General features: G+C 36.8%; 1 protein-coding gene across 13 annotated transcripts in view; it reads left to right on the top strand.

The window, feature by feature from the left end:
- The window catches only part of PTPRM (protein tyrosine phosphatase receptor type M), a 444,086-nt gene that overhangs the window by 149,074 nt on the left and 272,938 nt on the right, over nucleotides 1-22,074 (top strand). For all 13 annotated transcript variants that reach the window (XM_039706015.1, XM_039706013.1, XM_039706011.1 and 10 more), the window contains 2 exons: nucleotides 2,108-2,223; nucleotides 17,749-17,923. In XM_039706015.1, the coding sequence (XP_039561949.1) occupies nucleotides 2,108-2,223; nucleotides 17,749-17,923 (291 nt within the window). The remainder of the gene's footprint in view (nucleotides 1-2,107; nucleotides 2,224-17,748; nucleotides 17,924-22,074) is intronic.

Raw genomic sequence — 22,074 nt, 5'->3', positions numbered from 1 at the left:
TTTTACTTCTTCATGCTTCAGATATATTTCTTTACTGTTAAGGATATTGTTTATATTATATTATATGTTTATCCTTATTGTTATATCCTTAACATTTTATTGTTAAGGATATGTAATAATTAATTATTCTGAATTTTCAATTCAAACCTTGTAAATAAAGCTTTAATGTGGTAATCCAGACATAATTAAATAAAACATTACTTCCCATGTGTGCTGTTTGTTAAATAAGATGTTTTAAGATCATACATAGGATAGTAGGTTGTGATCTTACTGACCAAATGACTGAGTGGGGAAGAAGACACCAACTTCTGTGTGATTGTTCCTCTTATCTCATATTGTGCTTGCATGCATTTGTTGTAGCTTTTAAGTAAGAGCTGTGAGTCCAAATAAAAAGTGCTCTATCAGTTAGTATCAAAGCACCTCATAAAAATGGTTTTAGTGTTAATGGCAGGAAGAGATACACATTTCTTCAAATAGAGAGACAGTTATGCAGAATCAGCACCTGTTATTTCTGAGTCACTTATTTCTAATAAACACGGCAGGCTCTCATGTTGTTAGAAAGTATAGGTGCTTCTGCATTTTGAATTTATATCCTTGGTTCAGGTAGGATACGTCTGAAGCAGCATTTTAGTAGCTTACTAAATTTTTTTTTTTACAGATCTTGAGAGGTTTGATGTTTGCGTTTGTACCAATCAATTCCCAAAACCTGCAAATAATTCTTGTTAATGTGGAGACTGAGTTATAGCCCATAGCATGTAGAGTTCTAACACAACAGTATTGAAATGCAGAAGCTTTAATGAAAAGTTCTTTGAAGTAATTAAAATGTTAGAAATTAAGACATCAAACCAGTTAAATTGTCTAAAGAAAATTGAAAAAGTGTGAAAATTGAAGTAAAACTACTTCAAGTGTCTAAAACTTTGTAAAGCTCATGATGATATTCTTTCTGTATATTCCTAGAAAAATAGTTCTGGAATTATTAACTCTTCAAACAAAATTGAAATGGGAGAAATATTAGATAGGCAGTTGCCAGGGTAGTATGAACAAAGACCAAGCAGAAGACAGATTGTAGGCACACAGAAATTAAAGGAATGGGTTGTGGTAGATGGGCTGGGTTTTTTGTGTGTGTGTGTTTGTTTTTAAAACCTAATGCTCATCTCCACTTAGGCCATACTTGGTAATTCAGAAAAGCTAGTTTGTTAGCTTTTAATAATACCCAGGAAACAGTAAAATTGAAGGAGCTAAAAGCAGGTTTAAAAAAAAAGAAAAAAAAAAGTGACAGGTGAGAAATGGGGACAATACTAAAGAATTGTGCTGGATATTCTGACATTAGTAGTTTCATTGGCAAAAAAGTGGAAAATTTTGGCCTAAACTGTCTGCCTTAATTGGGAAATGTTTTCAGAAAAAAAGGCTGTATGTGTAATAAATTTGCCATAAGGACAGTTACAAAAATATTTTATCCCCTATTTAAATATTAATTGGAGCTATTTTATTCCATCTCTTCCTTCTCATGGTGTCTTGCACTGGATATTTAGCAACTTTTTCATGAAGCTATCTATTTATAAATTCCTAAAAAATACAATTTCTCCCAGTAATAAGGATTTTTAAGAAAATATAATCAATACTTTAAGTGGCTGTAATGCTCTGCTAGAAAACAGATGTTTTGTTTTGGGATTTTTCGTGTGGTGCTGTTGAGAAGCATTATGCTTAAAGAATGCAGCTGTAGTTGGTGAGGAGTGTTATGTTAGTATTGTACCTCTTTAGTGGGCTGCATTTCTAAAGGATCTCTTCTATAGACTGTGTAACTCGTTAAGAAGAAAAACCTAATAGGTTTGTCTTCAAAACATTATTAATTTCTAATATGATCTTTTTTTAATAGATTGTTACTACAAGAGGGATGCTGAGCTAAGATAGTTTACACAGCAGGAACAATTACACAGCGCCCTTCTATTCTGCTCTTTCCAAGCCATGGAAGTAAATCAACCTAGAATCTAGCATGTGGTCAATGACTTGAACCTTTTAAAGCAGAACTATTTCATTTGTTTGGTGTATTTTTTATAGCCAGTACTTGGGTCTTGCATAACTTTGACACTTGTATCTTGTCCAACAGCAAAAACTCCCCATTTCTTGCGCCTTCAGAGTGTGGAAGTCAATGCAGGACAGTTTGCTACTTTTCAGTGCACTGCCAATGGTGGAACAGACTCAAGTGACAGACTCTGGTTACAGGTAATTTCTTTTTTTCCTGATGCTCTGGTATCTGGAGAGAGGAGAGAGTCTGAAAGGAATATAAAACATGAAAAATTATGGGCTGTCAATTTCATCAATATTAGATTTTATAGTGCCTTTGAACTGCTCCATGGTAGGTATTCCTTAGTCGAAAGTGCTACTGGGAGATCTTCTTGCCTTGTTTCAGTGGAATGCCTTACTAAAAATAAAGGTACTGTTTTCCTTACATGTGGCAATCATGAGTAAAGGCTAAATCCCCAAGGAAGAACAGATTTCTTACAATGATTGTGCTGACTAACTGCAACATTATGCATAATGGTTTTCTTGGCTTACCTCTATCTCTATACAGTATTTTCCGCTAAAATTCCATTCTTACAGTTTAGGTGTAGAGAAGACTGTATAGTATAACAGTGAAATCTGACCTGTATTACAGAGCCAAAGAATTACTTCTCTTCATTGAGTCCATTGTCTTTTACTTAATTGGTAATGTAGTTTCTAGATGGGTGTCAGATCTTGATTTAAAATCTGCCTCCAAATAATTTTCTGTAGTAAAGATAGTGTTCCCTTATTCATATGTGTAGCCTGGTATCAAAAATATGCTTTTTTTGCTTGCTCTCTTTTAATAATGGGGTGCAAATTTTATGGGTCTCTTGCTGCCAGTATTACACAGTTGTTCCCTACAGCAAGCAATAGTGAGTGTTTGTATAGCAGCCTCCAGATTCCTGTGATTTCCATACATGAAAACCAACATGCCAGAACTGAGATTTTGAGAGAAGGAAGTAAGGACAGTGTCTGAGAAATTCAGTCAGACAAAGCTGCAGTAAGTGGAGAAAATGGGATAGGTGAAATTGGCAGTGGTAACAGGTGGGGCTTAGAAATTAAATTCTCTATTTATGCTTTTAAACAGTTTCAGGATTTTACTGTAGTTAACCTTTTACATTGCATTTGCATTTTGTAAATTATTTAAGTGTATCAGGTTAAACAACCAAGTAGTTAGAAAAAATCTAACACCAAAAAAAATTAAAATCATTTGAAATGCAAAGCCTCTTATTTATCTCTATATGAATGATGAATTATCTCTGTTCAGAAAGAGCCTGATCAAATACATTGAAGGCAATGAAGATCTCCTTTGGTTTTATTTGGGTTTACTGGGTATTTCCAACCTATTGCTGATACAAGACTGATATTTTTCTAGTGCTCCAGCTCCTTAAAGACAGTATTCACTTTGAGTTGGTAGAATTAGACTCCTGTCTTTCTGAAGCCACCAGGATTTTTTGAAAGAATTATTTTTCTAGTCATGAAAGGGTTTAGCATGTATGGGAAAATAACAGTTTGCTATTTCATCAGTTACATCCTTTCTAGAACCTTTGAACTTCAATGTAATGCTCTACTGTAAAACTGAAGGTAGAATTCAATAAAAAGGAAATCCACATTCCATTCAGTTTTTCCAAATGCTTCAGGGCAGTATCATTTCACCTTTAATTTTTTTCACAGAATTTAGGACACTCGCACATTCTTTAGCCAAATGTAATTTCTTTATTGTAGAAATTAAATACCCTTCAAGACTTTATGTAATATACAACTATTTTATTAACAGCATAGCAATTCCAAAATATCTGAGCTTAGTTGAGTTGATTGTGTGTATATGCGATTGATATTTTTATTTTTTTTCTACATGAAGCATAAGAAAGGAGTGACAGACTTTTAAAGGAATTCTATCTTCCTACAAGGCCACTTTTTATTTATTCTGCCTGTACAACTATTGCTCCCCCTGGTAACCAGCCTAAGGTTGTGCAAATTCCAGGTGTGACTTTGCATAAGAATGTTTCAGAAGTTGACAGGATCTCCTGGATAACTTGGATTTATTCTTGCACTTGTTTGTCAGTTTCCACAGATGTCTGCTGCAAGTTAGAGTGAGACTGATCAAACAGCTCCATGTGTGGGGTGCTGCAGAGTGAGGCTATGAGAGAACAGCACCCTACAGAAGCAGCTGTATTTTAGCACACTAGGTCATTACTGGGGAACAGATCCCAGCCTTTGCAGCTGTCCACTCATACCTGACTCCCTAGTTTTGTAGTTTGACGTTGAGGAATTGTGTGTATGCCTGTGTATGACATCCCATGACACCGCTGCAGGACTGTGAGTGTGCAGTGCAGCTGTCAGTAACAGCTGTCAGAAAACATGGAGACATGGCATCTTCTACATCACATGACTGGGTAAATGGGCGTTGAAAATCCTTGTGTTCCCAGCAGCACTAAACCCAATATTCAACTACAAACATCTTAATAAAAGACATTCTTATATACACTAGAGCCAGAAAAAAATGAACTCCATTCCCTGGGAACACTTATGCTAGCACTCAGGTAAGAGGTGTTCATGCTTTAGTGGTACTAAAAACAAATCATGCAATCTCTACGATATGCTTAGTTTGTTCACCAGTAAGACTAAGCCTTTTCTACTATCCTTCTGTGGTCTTTCATTACACCTATAAAACCTTAAGGGTACCTAATAGTAAATAAATAAAAAAATACAGTTGAGTGATATTATCAGGGGCTTTTCAACATTTCTGCCATGTAAGTCATATCAGGAGACATAATCTGTTTGGATTTGACAATTTCAGAATACCATGAGATAATTTGCTCCCAAATGATTTCCAGTACCTGTCATTTTTTTTTTAGATTCATGTTGTTAGTCTGAAGTGCAGGTAAATTGCCAGGATGAAATCACAAACCCACTGAATTCAGTGACATTTCTGCAGTTTCTAGTACTGGCAGGATTTCCCTACTGTACTTCTGCCTCTTTTATTTAGTACCTCTCTGCTTCTGTGCAGCAGAGTTCAAGTTTAGAGGTACACATTTATCTGATGAACGAATTCTTTATTTTTTACAGTCTGCTGGACTGTGAGGGTAAATGTTCTTTAAAACAAATGAACAGTTGTGAGTTGGTTCATTATTTCAGTCTCCATGTCTTTCCGAAGTATTTGTTGGAAACAGCATACATGTTATAAGTCTAGTAATGCCCAGGCCTTGAAGCAGTCCTAAGTGAAATCCATAAATCATACTTCACTTGCCTCACTTTTTTTTTCTTTCTCTTTTCAAGTCTTTCCCACTCTTATTCCCTATGGAACATGAAGTCTGTTAATTTATGGAGTATTGTAGAACTTTCTACAATTGAAAGGGCCTAAAGGGAATCACAATTCATATGTTAGCTGCCCAAATTAGACCACTGAGGCATGAAATTTGTTTCATGATGCTGTGATCAGTATTTACTCTTTTGGGAAAGGGAAGACAGAAAGCTGTTTACCTACTGCATAGTGCAAAACAACATTTTTTCTCATTCCACTAGGCAGCCATACTCCCTAGTTCATGAGCTATGATCACAAGCTTGTCAGAATCTCACAGCAAATTGTGGGTATTTTCAGTCATACTATTTCAGGTTAAATTCAAATGAAAGGTCTCAAGAAAAGAAAGTATCATACAGGTTTGTTTTCGTTGTTGTAATGAGTGTCTGGTTAATAAGGTCATCGATTAGATTATATGTTTATGAATTCACATTTCAACTAGCTTACGTTCTTAATGTAAACATACCTTGAAAATAAATCTGATTTTCTACAATTAAAAGATGTGCCTAATCTGCTTGCATTTTATTTTTCACAACCGTGAATGACAGAGGTTATTGCCAGTATGGGATGACTCTCTCTCTCCTATTGGATGGTTGAGCAAAAAATGTCATCCTTGTGCTCCTTACTGTGCTCCCACTGTTGGAAAGAAATAAACAGGTGCAACACTGAACCATTAATGGTCAAATGAAAGCAGCTGAGACAGTCTTCTGAAAAGCCTGTTAGTGTCCAGTAAATTGGCATAGGAAACACAAATCCGAATTATAGGAGAGAGGGTGTAGAAATCCTTTTTGGAAGTAACCTGATTTTGGTTCATCATATTGGCTTGCAAGGAATTGACTTGGTTTTCCTTAGCTTCTGAGGCCTGTCTCCATCTCTTCATTTTCCCATCCTTATCTGCTGCTCCTCATTATTTGCAGTGGGTTCATTCAGTTGCCTCTGAGTACTGCTTATTCTTAGAATGAGCTACAGTATGATTTATGGAAAGTTGCTGTCAAATCTTACCCAGATATAATGAAATTCCATTTTAATATCAAACACAAGCTTTTGGTATTGCAATTGCATTTTTCAGACATGTGCTTTGACTCAATGTGAGTAGCCTTTCTTGAGCGAGGTTCCTCAAAGAGTGGAAAGCTATAGTTGATGAAAAAGAGAGGTCATCGCTTCACTGCAGTAATTTATTTTTCCTGGCATTATTCTAAAACACGGGTGAAATGTAAATAGTTACTTTAAAATGTAATTGTCAGACATGTAAATTGTATTGCAGAAATAGAGAACTGAAAGTAGAAATTTGAAGGTGAGCAGATAACAATAGGATCTCAGGATGTGTCTGACAGCTGTAGTAAGCAGCATCATCAGATTTACCTGTAGCAAGAGACTAATGGATATTTTTTGATAAAAGGGGAGAGGTTGAAGTCTTTCATGCCTTGGTTTATGTATGCAGCATGTGTACTACTTCATTTGCAGCCAAGAAACTAAGAACAGTATCACTTCAATGGTCAATCTCTCTTCTACCTTATGTAAATACTTTATTTCCTGGATTTGGCTTTTTTTTTGTCTTTCTTCAAAGCTGCCTTTCACTTTATTCAGTGTATTTTTTTGTGTATCCTTAGTAATCTTTGGCTGAAGGTGTGAAGACTATGAAAGATTTTATGCATCTATGTACAAAACTCCCTGTATGCATTATTTATTACTTTTTCAAAGGAAGAGATGTAGTCCTGTGTCAGAGGGAGTTCTGGAAAGCAAATTGTTTTTCTCGGGAATACAAACATACCCAAATGACAGATATCAAAAACATCCTTGTAAGAATGTAGAACAAGTGAAATTACTCTTTGCAGATGATGAAAATCAAATAGATTTATAGGATATACAAAATTGTGTGTGTGTGCATGCATGTGCTTGTTTATGTAAATTGCATACAGTAACCCAGAAGGTGAATGAAGTTCTGGACTTGCTTTAGAATTTTTTGTTGTGCTGTATACTCTCCTAGACTTTCCCGTAATTATAATTTTTATTGCCAAGTTTTGAAACACTTGAGGAAAAAAATGTTTTGGCCATTTTGATAATGAAGTGGTAATTTAATTATTAAATCATACACATCTTATAACTTGGTAAACAGGTGGAACTATTAATGAGATAGGCCTAAAGATGTTCTTTTGAACTTTAAAGTATTTGCTGTTTGATGAGTAGGTGCATTTGTGTACTACAGGAGTGCACAAGACCATTTTTCCACCTGCTCATCAATAGTTCAGTCTTCCAAGATTTGTCAAACCACCTTGTGCGCTGAAAATTGTCTAGAGTCCATTGCCTTAAGAGCTTTTATGACATCAGTCAGCTAAAGATTTTGCCAAGATTGCATGCATCCTGAAGCATGTGCATCCTGATGTGTTTTTAGTAGATAACCTGAGATGATTTTACTGTTAGAAGAAGAATTAATGTCCTATAGGAAGGTACACTATACATTGCTGCATAGGTGAAAGTGAAATCTTTATTTTTTTCTTAATTCTGGTGATTATTTAATATTATTTCCAGGTTTTGGAATGTTAATTTGTGTTCCCCTCACCACTCAGGTATATATTTAGTGCTTTTTTTGCAGTATATATTCTGTGTTTTCTATCAACTCTCATTAATCAGTTTTAGGGTTTTTTCAGTAATGGCATAGTAATCTTACAATATGGCATAAAAATGGGTATGAAGAACACAGGAGGCTTGTGATATGTGTTGTGTTTGTGTTAGCCAGAGTCTAAGGAGCTGTGATCTTAGGTGAAACCTTTTCCTGTGTTATCTGCCTTACATATGAAACATCTGATACATTTAATACACTGTTTTACATTTTTTATTCTTGTCTGAATATAAGTTTTACTAATGCTTCTCTGATGCTAACATTTCTCTTACTTTATCTTTAATATTTAGTGATACCAGAGACTAGGAGAAATTAATTAATTGTGGACTGTTAATGATAAATCCCAGTGAACATATGCAAGAAACAAAATGTCATCCTGAAATTGATCTGTGAAGTGTTTTGACTTCAGTGGGGTTTGGAAGTGGCAGAAAACTTTGAGTCTAGTGATTTAATTAGTAAGCTGTGTGTAGCTAAATGTGTGTGGAGTGTGGTGGGAATGTCCATGAAAGGTGGCTTTCCCCCTTGGACACCAAGTTTTCTGTTATAGTTTAGCTTCAGTAGCACTAAGTGGTACAGCAGGTGCTGTGTACTCTTCCCTTGTACAAAGAGCAGTGAAAGGCACAGCTGGAAAAAGTCAAATCCTGGTGGTGCAGCAGCTACTCTGGATCTGTAGCCTTCCATGACTTGTATGACATGGTGCTGCTGTAACAGTGGAGCCAGAATTAAGCCTTATATTCTCTCCTGGAGAAACACTGAAGAAGTCTGGCCAGCAAAGCTGCTCTACAGGCTATGCCTCCCAATCCACCCAGACTGGAACGCACAGCACAAAAATGACAAATGACAAATAAAGAAATGTCAGTGAATTTTGTTATTAATACTAAAATAATTTGGATAGGGGGAGGTGGAAGAATAGACGTCACTTCTGTCATCGTGTACCAGCCCCATCATTCCTAAATGGTGTGGAAGTGTTACCCAAAATAGTTGAATTCTGGTGAAAATACTTAACTGAAAGTTGTGAAGTTTTATGTTACGACATTACTCAAAATCCTTGAATCAGAAACTCTTCAGGTCAATAAGCACAACAGAGCATGCTTGTAGTGATGCCAAAAAAGAAACTTTAGGGGATGTAAGCAAATTTGATTATTTTATTAAAAAACCGAAAACCCTAAGCAACCCTTGATGCACTAGGAAAAAAGTAGCATAGATAGAGGGAAGACATGCTTTCTTCTGCAGTGGTGCTGGTCATCCATCAGGTTGGAAGGAGTGATAATGGGTGATGTTCTCCAAAGGCCTTCCTTCATCACCTGCCTAGCAGAGGTGGAGTCTGCTCTGCCAAGAGTGTGCTTGTGACACTGAAATATGCATTTAATGTATACCAAACTGTTCCTGCTTATGAAGGCATGGTTGGGGTCTGAATTTTTTTAATAGGGGCATTAAAGTTTGAAAAAGAATTTTTATCACAAAAATATTGTCCCTCATCTCCTCTCTCTTTGATAATCTCCAGTGTCGAAAAGAGATTTGAGAGAAGAAGTAAATCAGAAACATTCATGAATTGTAGAAATTTTGCTTTTAGAGGTACACTGTAAACTGTTAAACCCACTGGGACCTTCATTATGGACAGCAGTGCAAAACTTTAAAAGGTCTGGGAAAAGCTTGGGAAAGTTTTTTTGCAAGTTACCTGAACAATTAGTGGATTTTGATCTTCTGCATTTGCATATTATATCTGTAGTGTCAGAAGTACTGTACATGCAAGAGAGCTGTTATTATGTTTGTATTACAAGGATGATACAAAACTTGAACTCTGGACAAAATACTTGTGGTAACAGGTAATAATGGTTCCTGTTTCTTCTTCCCTTTCTCCCTGTTTTTGATATGTATCTCAGGTATTCAGAAGCCACCAGATATTAATGAATTGACTACATACATTGGTTTGCAGAAAATTTGCTTATTTGCTGACAATTATGGATATAAGTCAGAGGGGATACACATAAACCTTTCCCTTCCTCCATCCCCACATATATATGTTCTCATTTCATGAAGAGACTCCTAAAAAAACGTGTTCTGGGATTGCCTTTTTATTAGTCAAACGTTTTTGAAATTCATGTCTGATTTAAAAAATGAAGCAGCCCAAGTGTTCACTTTTCAAGAAACTCATTGTGATGTGTTAATCTTCCAGTTATTCTGGAGTGTTAAATAATAAATTGGTGATTAGCAGACATAAGATGATGAAACAGCTGACCTGTGCCACAGAGGGCTGGTTAAAACCAGTTTTCATTTCAAGAGTGTAGGATGTTGGCCTGTTTCTGGATCCTGAAGACTGCCTTGATATGAAGCACTGTTCAGCAGCAGTAGAATCACTTCAGGGCATGCAAGAATTAGGGAGCTGCTGAAATAAATTCAGTATGTTTTGTATGCCATGCTGGACCTTTGGGGGGAAGAAACAATGACCTTTACCATGAATACTGTAGGTGAAATGTGCAAACTTACTGCTGGGAGGAAGGTACCTTGTTCAAATTGGAGTTGAGGAGAGGCTTCTTTTTTAAAATAAAGAATAAAGGCTGTTGAAGTTGTTTTGAGGCAAGGAGAACCATAGTAAAGTTTAAAGTCCAAGGAGAACATGATGGGAAGGGAACAGACCACTGGGGAAGGTGAGTGTTGGGGGTGGGAGCTGTTAACCTGTGGCTTCATTACTGTGACTGTCTCAGTAATTAAGACTGAAACGCCTCCAGCCAAACCCCTTATATCAGCTTCCTTGTTACGTGAACCAACTTGTGCCTTAATTTCTACTGTTTATGGCTGCTATGGTTGTCTTTATTCACAAATTGCACTGTCAGTATTGAGAGGTTTATTGCAACTTTCTTTTCTGCCTCTGTTTTCACCATTCATTCCTCCCATTTGCAAGAATCTATCCAGGAGACAGCAGCTGAGCCCCTAATGATTTGTCATCTTCAAACCTGTGTGTGTTTCTTTCTTGGCTGCTTCTTCCTGACCTGCTAGGTAGGACTCAGTGTTGCTTTGGCTTTGCCTGCTGTTCTGCTTGTTTTAAACTTTAGAATAGACTTCAGGCTGGCCCCAGAACTTTCATGTTGGAATTTTTTCTTCCCATGCTGCCTTTCTTCCCAACATTAACACTTCTACAGTGAAGGGAATGCGGGGCATGAGTGCACTGGGTTTTAAGTGTCCTGTTATGTAGTTGCATAGAAGAGGCAGACAAAGACCTGCATTACTATGCTTTGTATGCAATGTACCTATGAAAATTAAGCTAATGAACTCTGCTTCCTCATTTTTTCCTTACCACTTTGCTCCTTTCTAGCCTGTCCGTAAGCCTGGCATCTGCAGAAGCCCCAGAGTATTTAAGTTCCTATATATGTTCTCTTCAGTTTTTATCAAGGCATTCATACTAGCTCTTGGAATTTTAAACACAAATAGAAGGATGGTGAGAAATACTAAGTGTTGTGTGCTAGAAAGAATTAAAATACAGTAGGGCTGTGAATTCAACAAGATACATGGATCATTGCCATAATTTTTATCCAAAGTATTAAACTCCCTGTTAGATATTTGCTGGTACTTTGTTTTTTCCAGATGTTTCTGAGGCTGTAGTTTCCTACAACTCATTTTATATTCTATTGTGTGCTATTAAAAATGAATGGAAAGAAGATTTGGGATTTTACATATTTTGTGAGCACTGGAAAGGCAAATTGTTCAATGAGATAAAGTCTTCTTAGCTACTCTGGAGTTTAAAGTAAAAATAAGAAATAGACTGAAAGGAGTTTAGGTTTTGGGTTGATTTTTCTTAATTCTAATGTCTTTGTAATGATAACCAATTTTCTCCTGTTAGAATGATACAAGATAATTTCAGTATATGAGTAGAGAGTAACTGCTTTGGTTAAATTACAGAGAGTTTAATGACTCCAGAAAATGCATTGTCTTTGTTTACTTTGTGTTTGTAACTGTGTCTTCAAATAGATGTCAGTGCTTGATATTTGATGTGACTGCTTGATGTGTAACTTAAATAATATTTTACGATACTACCTGACAGCTCCAGCCAATATTTAGGTTTAGTCATAATAAACAGGGACTTCTGGAGGCCTGTGTGGTTTGAAGAAAAGGCTCAGTTATCATACATTACATTATTGAAAGGAGAAGCCTTTCTTCAAAGGTAAAATAATAATTTGCTTGAATGCCCATAAGTTACATCTGCAGAGTGCAATTCCATCTCATAGCAGACTAATTCCAAATAGGACAATAATAATCTTTTTCTATCGTGGCCTTATTACTTGAATGAAATATAGTTGTTAAATTAGACAGATGGATTAAATATAGGATCATCACAGGATGCATGATGGCTCTAATCTAGACTGATAAACAGTTGTCTGGTTATGAACACGAATCTAGAAATTCAGAGGTAGCCATCTTAGTTACTGGAATTATATGAACTCTGCAAAGCAGTTTTCCCGAGCTATTAATTACTATTTGATTTAGATTTTATACATATTTTAAACAAAAATTGCCTCTGGCCTTGCTGGTTTTATTTGAGATCCCCCTGGTATAACTCTAATCTCAATTTTATAAATGTGCATATTTGGAAGTGGGATAATGCAAACCTTTTTTTCTGTTGAAAGTATGAAAAGCTGTCTAATCTACCTGTATGGACAGAGGGTGACTGAGGGTTAACTCCCTTCTCACAAAATTGTTGATACATACCTTGAGAGCGATTATCACAGGTAGTGCTGGATGTAACATCCCAGAAGTTCAATGCCTTTGAATTGCTGCCACATTTTTGTTAAAAGTATTTCTGAAAGGTTTAATATATAGATTGTTGCTGCTAAATTGCTGTTCATTTGAAAGACTTAGAGTTAGTTCATTGCCTAGAAGAGCCAGTATGTGTAATTTAAATAACTATAATCTATTTCTTTTCATTCTAACTTGCCTAAAATCGAAAAATAACGTGCATTTTCAAGTGCTTTTAGCTGTCTGTATATGCATTTAATAATGTTGGTACTAGGAATATGAATTTTTCAAGCTGTGTAACTCCTGAAGTTAAATTGAGCTTATTTTTTTATATCCCTATATATTAAATAACTTGTTGTTTAATAGAAAATTTATTCTTATGAGTGACTTACCAGCTACATATTTTCATTAGTTGGCTTAAGTAGCATTTTTTAATATATGTATTTAGTATTTTTTGAAAGCTTTCTCTGAGCATTTGAAAATGCACAGGTTCCTCAGCAGCCAGTGGAATCTGTTACTCTCATTTTTGGATCTCAGTATTTATTCTGTGACCATAGCTCTTGTGTTCTAAGGAGGTGAGATAGCTCTGCTCTGGGGACGTGGCCTTTGTAGTCTGAACAGGTCTAACATTAAATGATTATGGCAGCTTCCTCTTTGTAAAGAATGAAATATCCTGTTCACACAATTCTCCAAGTCCCAGGGGCAGGAAAAGCTAACAGCCCTAATCAGTAGTAAAGCCTGAGACTTCTGTGTCACAAATCAGGGCTAAAGTAAAGAAAGTTAAAAGAACCATCTTTATTTTTGAATTGTATTTAAAAAAAACAACCAAACAAAAAAAAAAAAGCCCCACCCAGAAAAGCAGGATACTAGAAATTTGCTCTAACAAGCTGTGCTAGTAGGTCTTAATACCAGTACTGTAGTGTTATATTGTAAATTGTGAATTTTATCCTCCTTTCTGGAATGGGATTAGTAAATTACGGACTTGTCATTTTATTTATTTTTCAATAAAATATCATGTATTTGGGAAGACTCAGACTTTCATGTAAAAAGTGAGAGTTTGCAAGACCTATTCGTAAATTGCAGAATCTCAAAAAACCGAAGATTAAAGTTTTAATGACTATTGCTAGTGAAACAGCATATCATAATCAAACTCTTATTTGTGGGAGTTCAGATTGTTGCATTAGTGAGTGATGAAAACTTACTTTTTAATAGTCCTTGGTAAAGAAATTGTAGTGGCCTGTGCTAGTATGTTTAATACACAAGTTTTCATTTCATATGTTATTTTTAGCCATTATAAATGAAATTGCTGTTGGCAGTCAGCACTGGGAGCTTGTAACTTGTCATACAGTGATCTGAAATGGGCCTGTTACATGCTGGAAAAAAGATACCATGCCTGGGTAACTTACTGAAGTCATTACAGTAAGTCAGGGGAAACAAAATGTGAATCACACATAAAGGGAGTGAAGCTGGATATGTGGGTACTGCTATAACAGAAACGATTCTGTATTCATATATCAAATTGTAAATAGCATTTTTTCAAACTAAAAATAGTCTTCTGACATTGGTCCACTGTCCACAAATACAAGTTTGGGAGAAGTTGTAGGTGTGAGATTATTTTTTTTAAATATTTTCTGTGCAGTCTTTGTATCTGTCTTCTGCAATGCCTGTAGATTGAACTTTTCTTATAGTTGAATTCATTACCTTCATTACTGTTCCTTTATGCTTAGGCTTAAATCAATTAGGCAGCTCTCCTACTCATTTGCTGTCATCCCATAAGGGAGGGAAAACTTGCTCTCTTGGGCTGGATTTTTTCTTGTGGAACGTAAAGCAATTATGTTCCTTTGTCTTTGTCTGTTACAGACACCATATTTTCCTTGAATATATTTCTCCCCAAAGAGACTAAAGAAAAAAAATGGGCTTTTTTCTTCTGCCTTGAGTTCTAGTAAAAAATGTCATGTTACTGATTCTGCGGGACTATGTGAGGTGTAACATATAATTAGACACTCTACACTTTGCCTCCATGAGTTTGCAGTGTTCAAGAGAAGTCAGTCAAGATCGTCTTTATTGATAATAATCACCCGTATATTTTACAGATTTCTTGTAGTAATAATAATAAAGGCTTTTTATTCCAAAGCTCTTTCATGAATTTTGAAGCCACAATTAATAACCTTTTCTCACCTGGAGTTTGGTAGAGGAAAAATATGCTCAAATCCTCTGTGGAGCCAAATAGAGTTACATTTAAGGCTTCTCTAGCTTTTTCATTTGAGCAAGCGATGTGCACTTCCTGAGGTCTGATCTGGCTTCTCTTTTTCCAGTTAAAATTGTTGGATATGTGAATCAATGGCATGTGTCACGAAGCCATGTAAGTCAGTTATTTGATCAAACTAAGATTTCCTGTTGTAGAACAGCAGTTAAAACATTCAAAATCAGGTGAGATTAGTATATTTGAGAATCAGCAGAAGATGAAAAAGATTATGGGACCCATGTGAAATAGTAATTTATTGTAACTGCTACAGTGCATTGATTAGTTATGTGCATGAAAAAGATGGGAAATACTCCCTCTGGAGATGGCTATTGGAGCAGTTGCCTTCAAGGACTGCTGGCTGTTTCTGTGAACACACAGACTGTGTCCAGCCACTTGGAGGTCTGAGGGGACGGTGTGGTAGGAGACAATTCTCTGTGTAGAGTCATCAGGAACTGTCTATGCATCATACCTTGCCAGGGTTTCCCACTCTCCATGAACTGCAAATTAAGGCAGAAATTACAGTGGCATTGCCTAATCCTTTTCCTTCATCTGTTTCTCTGTGGGAACAGCAAGAAATTATATTTTAAAATATTTACACATGTTCTTCAGTTGTATGGAACTCATAAGAGTCTGGTAAGTTGTGGATGCAGGTTCGCCATGTGGAGAGGAGGGTGTATTGTGCAGGCTGCAGAGCAGAGGAGTTTGTTCACACTCTAAATGAGCTGAGCTAGTTTAGGTGCTAGAATTAATCAGTGTGTGGCAGTATGTTTTTCCCTAGGGCATAACTTGCCCTATTTCTTGGCAGGATAAAATAGCCTGCATGCATGTTGCATGTCTTCCTGATGTTGCAGCTAGAAAAATGGGATTAGTGATACGGATGGGCGTAAGGTAACGATGAGACCTGGGTGTGTACGGGGTCCTTCAAGAGCCTGAAAGCTGTAATAGATACTTTAAAACTGGTTATGGCTTGTGATTGATCTGCAATTCTGATTATCAGGATTAATTAACTTATTGTATTAGGTAAGAAGTAATGTGGCATTTAAGAAATACTCATTCTCCAAACTCCTAATTAACCCACTGCTTATCTCCTGTTATCAGCAGCCATTCTCACTGGAAAGATATTGCAGTGGCAAAAAATAGTAGTTTTGATATAGTAGTGGAAATGTGTCTTTCCAAGTTCAGGTTTTGGTAACTGCCATGCCACATCACAGGAACTGCTTTATCAGCAGCTCAAACTTTGAAGAATCTTGCAGAGCTGTCAGTTATCTGAAGTAATTCTCAATAATTTATGACTGAGTAATTTTTAGGGCATGATAGCATGTTCTTCTTTGGACATGTTAGAAACTTTTTTTTATTTCACATAAGCTTTACATCACTACGTTCTCTTTTGAAGAGGAAATAACTCTACATTACTGTGCATAAGAATCAGTATTTATTGTCAATTATATTGCTTCTTTGGTATAATAGCATGATTAACTTCGACTTGATTTTGTGATTTATGGATGAGTTTAATTTTGTGTGACTGTTGTTTAAAACTCTTTCGTTGTCATTCTTTCCAATTTAGTGGCAAATAAGATCACAGTAAAATGACATCAGTATTTTCTATATGTCTTAAATTCTGCTGGAGGAACTAGAGACTCCAGGGCAGAAAAACAGACATCACCAGTTATGTTGTTGGTTTATAGAAGCTTGATAGTACAGGACCCTTGATCTGCTTGAAGCTCCTTAAATCAGTGAAACACACCAAACATACTTGGTGTCTTTATTTGGCACCAGTGTGTGTGCCTTCCTGGAGAGAGTGATTTTTGTGAACGTGCTAGCTGGGGTTTTCAAGTTTCTCTTCATGTTTCGATAATGGTTGCAGCCCTCAGTTTGCTGGAATACATACCATTGTATGAAAAGTGCATCTTGCTTGTTTGGGTTAATGTTGTCAGTACATTTTGGTGGTCTGTTTGATCCCCCCCATCTAGCTTTCATAATTCAATCATTACACATTTTCTGCCAGGGTTTGAGTGTTCATAGTGCACATATCCTATTTCATGGTCAGATGGAGCATGAGTTCTGATGAGGATTTGAGAGCCAAGTCTCTCTGCCATTATCTTTGTGTCAAAGGACCTGGCAAGTTGTCATCTCTGCCTTCTTCTGTCTTCTCACCTCTGTTTTTCACTCCTTGTGCTCCACAGCTGTTACAGGGCTCATTTTCTTGTGCCGTACATGTAATGTGCTGAATTGACAGCAAGACACTCTGCTGAAATAGAAACTGCCCAGTTTCCAGTGCCATGCTGGGGAAATGAAAGGTGGAGACCATTTCAGGTCATTTACCTGGTAAATCTGTGCCTAGTCTCTTCTACCAGTTGCTGATAACCCCTTGGGTGGGTGCTGCTATGAGAGCAATTCACTGATGTCTCCCTGAAAAATGCATATCCCAAGCAGCAGATGCAGGAAGAGAAAGCATAGACTGACTATACTGGGCTTCATAAAAAAGAAATCTAAAAAAAGAAATATATTTAAGTATTTGTGTAAAACAAGCTGAGCAAGTAAATGTTACATTGTTCTCAAATCTTTCTATTAGTTAATCTATAAAGTGTTGAAAGCAGCTGTTGAAGATTAATGGTTGCTCACTCATGATATGAATGTTTTAACAGATATGGGAATGCAGAAAAGTCTCACTGTCGCACCTGTAAAAGTAACATACAGACTTCTGCTTTTATCTTTCCTCTCCTCCTAGGGAACTTGTGAGAAGTAAAATGGGTTGTCAGTATATTATTTTTAATATGACTAATAATATTCTTTATTATCTTTGCCCAGGGTATTTATGTACGGGATGCACCTTTGAAGGACATAAAAGTGTTCAATGCCCGACGATTTGTAGCTCTTTTCAGTGTGGTGAATGCCACGAAGCGGGACGCTGGCAACTACCGCTGCATGATCCGGACAGAAGGAGGAGTTGGTGTGTCCAACTATGCAGAACTGATAGTCAAAGGTACTTCACCATACAAATCAGTATTGGCTTGCTCCCTGTGTGGAATCAGGGCTGCAGTTGCTAATGCAGTAAGAATGTCACCCACAGCCCGTTAAACTTGATAAGAGGTTCAGTAAATAGATTTTGCTTAGGTAAATTTTAAGTCTATCCGGCTGTAACAAGGGAGTGATAGAAGAAACCAGGGCTGATTAACTAGGTACTTGTTGATTGCTGTTTAAAGAATTTCTCCAAAATGCACTGTTCAGACCTGTCTTTACAAACTTATTTAAAGTATGAATATAATAATGGCTACTTGCCCCCTTTGTGGAGATTGTATTCTAAATATATACTTACTACAAAATATGCAGATTTAGATTAAGTGAACGCATAACATACACGTATTTCAGTATATGGAGGGGTGTTTTTAAACTCTTTGGGGAACACTTAGGTATAAGTAGAATGGGGAATAATCTGTCGCCACAAGAAGAGGATGTGAGAAAGCCATAAAGAGGAATAAGCCATTTTCCAAAAGCAAGAATAAGGTTCTAGTGAATGTGTTGTAGAGAAAATGAAGAGAAACAGGACAAGAGAAGGATGTTGGAAATATCCAGGCTATGAAGGTAACAAGACAAAACAAATTGTAGCATCAGAACATAGAAGAGATATTTGAATGGATGGATGAAAAAGGAAACAAATAGAGTGGGTGAGATGAGAATATAATTATGAGGTGTGGTGGAAAAAATGAGGTTATCTCAGTCCAAGCATGAAAAGAAAATAAAGTAGATGGCCAAAAATAGATACATATGAAAGTCAGCAAAGAAAGGAAGCGTAGACTATAACCCCAGTAGGAATGATGAAGCATCTTTCAGGCCTTACACCAGTGAAATCAAAGAGGAATGAGCACTGCCTGAAGGAGGCAGAGGGAGGAGTTACTGCATCAGTGAGGAGAGGTGCAGGAAGCCAAAGGAGTTAATTTCTTCTCAGTCTCTTTGATTCAGGGTGTTTTAATTTATTAGTGCTCCTTTTGAGGTGCAATAGATGAAATTATGAAGCGTATCATTAAAGCATTTGCGCTTACCCAGATTCTTTCAGAAAATCTGCACTGGGCACTGTGAGCAAGTGGATAGCCTTAGGGTGTAATCCCATTAACTGCTTGTAGAATGGCAAAGTAATTATGGTAATCCCCATTGCCTGTGTTGGAGCTTTTATGAGACCACCTGCAGGTCATTCCTTCTGACCTAAAAAGACCCATTTTAAGCATTGTGCTGTAAAACATTAGATGACTGTACTGAACAGCAGCATTAGGGGCTAATGAATAAATACGCTTTCTTATTGATGACATAAAATTAAGAAATGGTACGTCCTAACTTCTAGCAGGTTTCCTGCAATGCCAGTTAGCAGACTTCAAAGATAACATGTTGATTTCAGTGCTATATATATATTTTTAATCCATTACTATCCATAAATCATGAAGAATGTGCATATGCCCACACTGCATGTAATGTTTAGTATACTTGTGAATTGTTGATGGCTTAATAATAGTATGTGTAAAAATAGTGGTGCAATTACTCCCCCCTCTTAGTTACAAACAATGAATTTAATTCTCTTCTCATTTACACTTGTGTAACTAAACTGCCTTACAAGGAATTTCTTTGGAATTACATTGCTAGAATGACAGGGGAGTCCAACGGAGCATTCATAAGTTGAGGAGAATCAATTCTTCACATTTATCATTCTCTATTTCATTTTGGTTACTGAACCTGTAACTCAAGTTGCCAAAAGTTCTGCTCTGGAATAGGGCTTTTTTTCAAAACGTATTTGCTTTTAAGTTGAGATGTTTGCACAGTAGAGTGGGTTAGAACTCTGTACAACATTCATTCCACTTCACTGTAGCAAAAGTTTCACTAAATAGGAACTTATCCTAAGTAGATTCCAATTATGTGTGTAAAGATCTTTAAGCTTTGTAGTGCTGTTGTGGCATGATGTTGTGTGACACTGGAGACGAGGTACCACAACTCTTGAAAAGAGCAGAAGGGCTGCTAGTTTCAGGTGCTGCAAATCAAACCTACAATCACAAAGGAATGGGAATGAGACCTTGAAAATAAAAGACATATAAGAAACTGCCAGGTGTTCTTACTCTCTTCTTTTTTTTGTCTTCTGTTTCCACATGAGTGAGCACGTTACAGCAAGGTTTCGGCAGTGTGGAGGGGGGGAAATCACAATTAAAGAGCTGTCTGTTCTGTTATTAAATAATAGTAAACATGAATATTGTCTAGTTAATGAGAAAAAGCTTGTCAGTGAACAATTAGTCTGGCCTTAAAAAGTGGGGTGGGGGAGAGAAAGGACTTTATTTGAAAACTTGTGGTAACTTACATGCCTTTTAGAGGATGGTGTAATAAAGTATTGATTGTTGTATTTAAATAAATCCTAAGGGGAGGTTTTCAATTTACCTGAGTGTTTGTTCTGATAAGAAAGGCTGAAGAAGACAAGTGCCTTGTCATTGTATGTGCTCAAACTGCACAGTATCCTCATCTAAGTTTGTCAGAGAATTGGATTGAAATGTCACTTTATCTAATGGCAGGCATGAAATTGGCCTTGTCAGATAACCCACTTATTGTAAAAAACATCAGCTAGTATCTAATAGATGGCATAAAAGTAATCAAACACTGAGCAAAAGGAAAATAGTTGGGTGGAACTGATTAAATGTGTTTGGTGAAGTAAATTGGAGTTCTACATACAGTCCCTAGGTTGAGGTTTTCTAATAGTGGGCAGATCCGACACAGATTAGATTTAGGAGAACAGAATGAGCCTGTCTAGCAGACATCAGATTATTACAGAGTTCAGACTGCTTATTGAGTTCAAACAAGGTAAACCTAGGTGTCAAATTGGTTAAAAGGAGTTTGGCTAGGTTTTTAAGCAAGGGCATAGAAAGGTAGCCATCTGTAATGCTGGCAGCTTAAATGTCTGCATTTTCCAAATGGAAATTTTTTTAACACCGGGAACAAAAACAAACCTCTACAGGACTTTTAGAACAAAGAATTTATTCTGGAGGGCAAAGCCATTTTGACATCAAGACACAGTACAAAAATATCAACGATTACTTATCTTTGGTATCAGTTGTTCTCCTGCATTAAATACACACAGATACTTGGCATCTGCTTTTGCTCTCTCCATAAAACCTTTCATGCTGCATCCATCACTGTCTGTACCCCCTTTTTTACCAACATTACTGGCATTGGGACTTATTTTTATTGTAGCCTAACAATTCCTATAGTGAAGTCCAGTTTCATATGCTCATTTTTTGGCAAATTGACTAGAGACTTGTATTTTTCAGTGTGGGTGTGTGCCTCAGCCTGGAGGTGTTGAGAAAACCTCCATGTAGAAGAGCTGATACAGTTCATCTATCTTAGTGAACTTGGTGTAGGAAAGTGCTGAAGGCTCTGGACTTTGAAGCAGTAATATATTTTCAGGAGGGTACTAGTTACATCAAAAATGTTCTTTTTCTCTTCCTGTGAAAACCTGTTCTGAAATATAGTTAGTTAACTACTATATAAACTACTTAGTAATTTATAAAGTTAACTAACTAAATAAAACCCAACAAGACCCTGGGAATTCCTTGAGTTCATCCTTCAAATTTCCCCGAAATTCTAAATACCGTGTACGGAATTTACTTGCAGGCAGGGATCTGAACTCCTCTGGGGCAGGCTGGATCCAAGCACAGGTATCAAGACCTATGAGTTTGCCATTTGTGTGCTTTTAGTGTACTGTCCTCCGTTTTGCTGAGTCCTTGTACTTTGAGAATAAAATGCTGATGGATTAACAGTGTGAATAGTGGGGAGTGCAAGAACAAGAAGCTGCATGCCCAGATGAGGCCTCATTGCTCTCTACAGCTGCCTCACAGGAGGTTGTAGCCAGGTGGGGTCAGCCTCTTCTCCCAGGCAGCAGGGGACAGGACAAGAGCTCATAGACTCCAGCTTTGCCAGGGAGATTCAGCTTGGATGCAAGGAAGACTTTTTTCATTTAAAGGATGGTTAATCATTGGAACGGGCTGCCCAGAGAGGTGGTGGGGTCCCTGAAAGCATTCACTTAATGGCACGTTGGTATCTTGGTGTTTGGTCAAAGATTGAATTCCATCATCTTGGAGGTGTTTTCCAACATGATTCTATGATTTT

The sequence above is a fragment of the Passer montanus genome, unplaced genomic scaffold (genome assembly GCF_014805655.1).
Source record: "Passer montanus isolate IOZ18808 unplaced genomic scaffold, ASM1480565v1 scaffold19, whole genome shotgun sequence".
Lineage (NCBI taxonomy): Eukaryota > Metazoa > Chordata > Aves > Passeriformes > Passeridae > Passer > Passer montanus.
The sequence above is the reverse complement of the archived record's forward strand: the minus strand, read 5'-3'. Positions and strand labels throughout refer to the sequence as shown.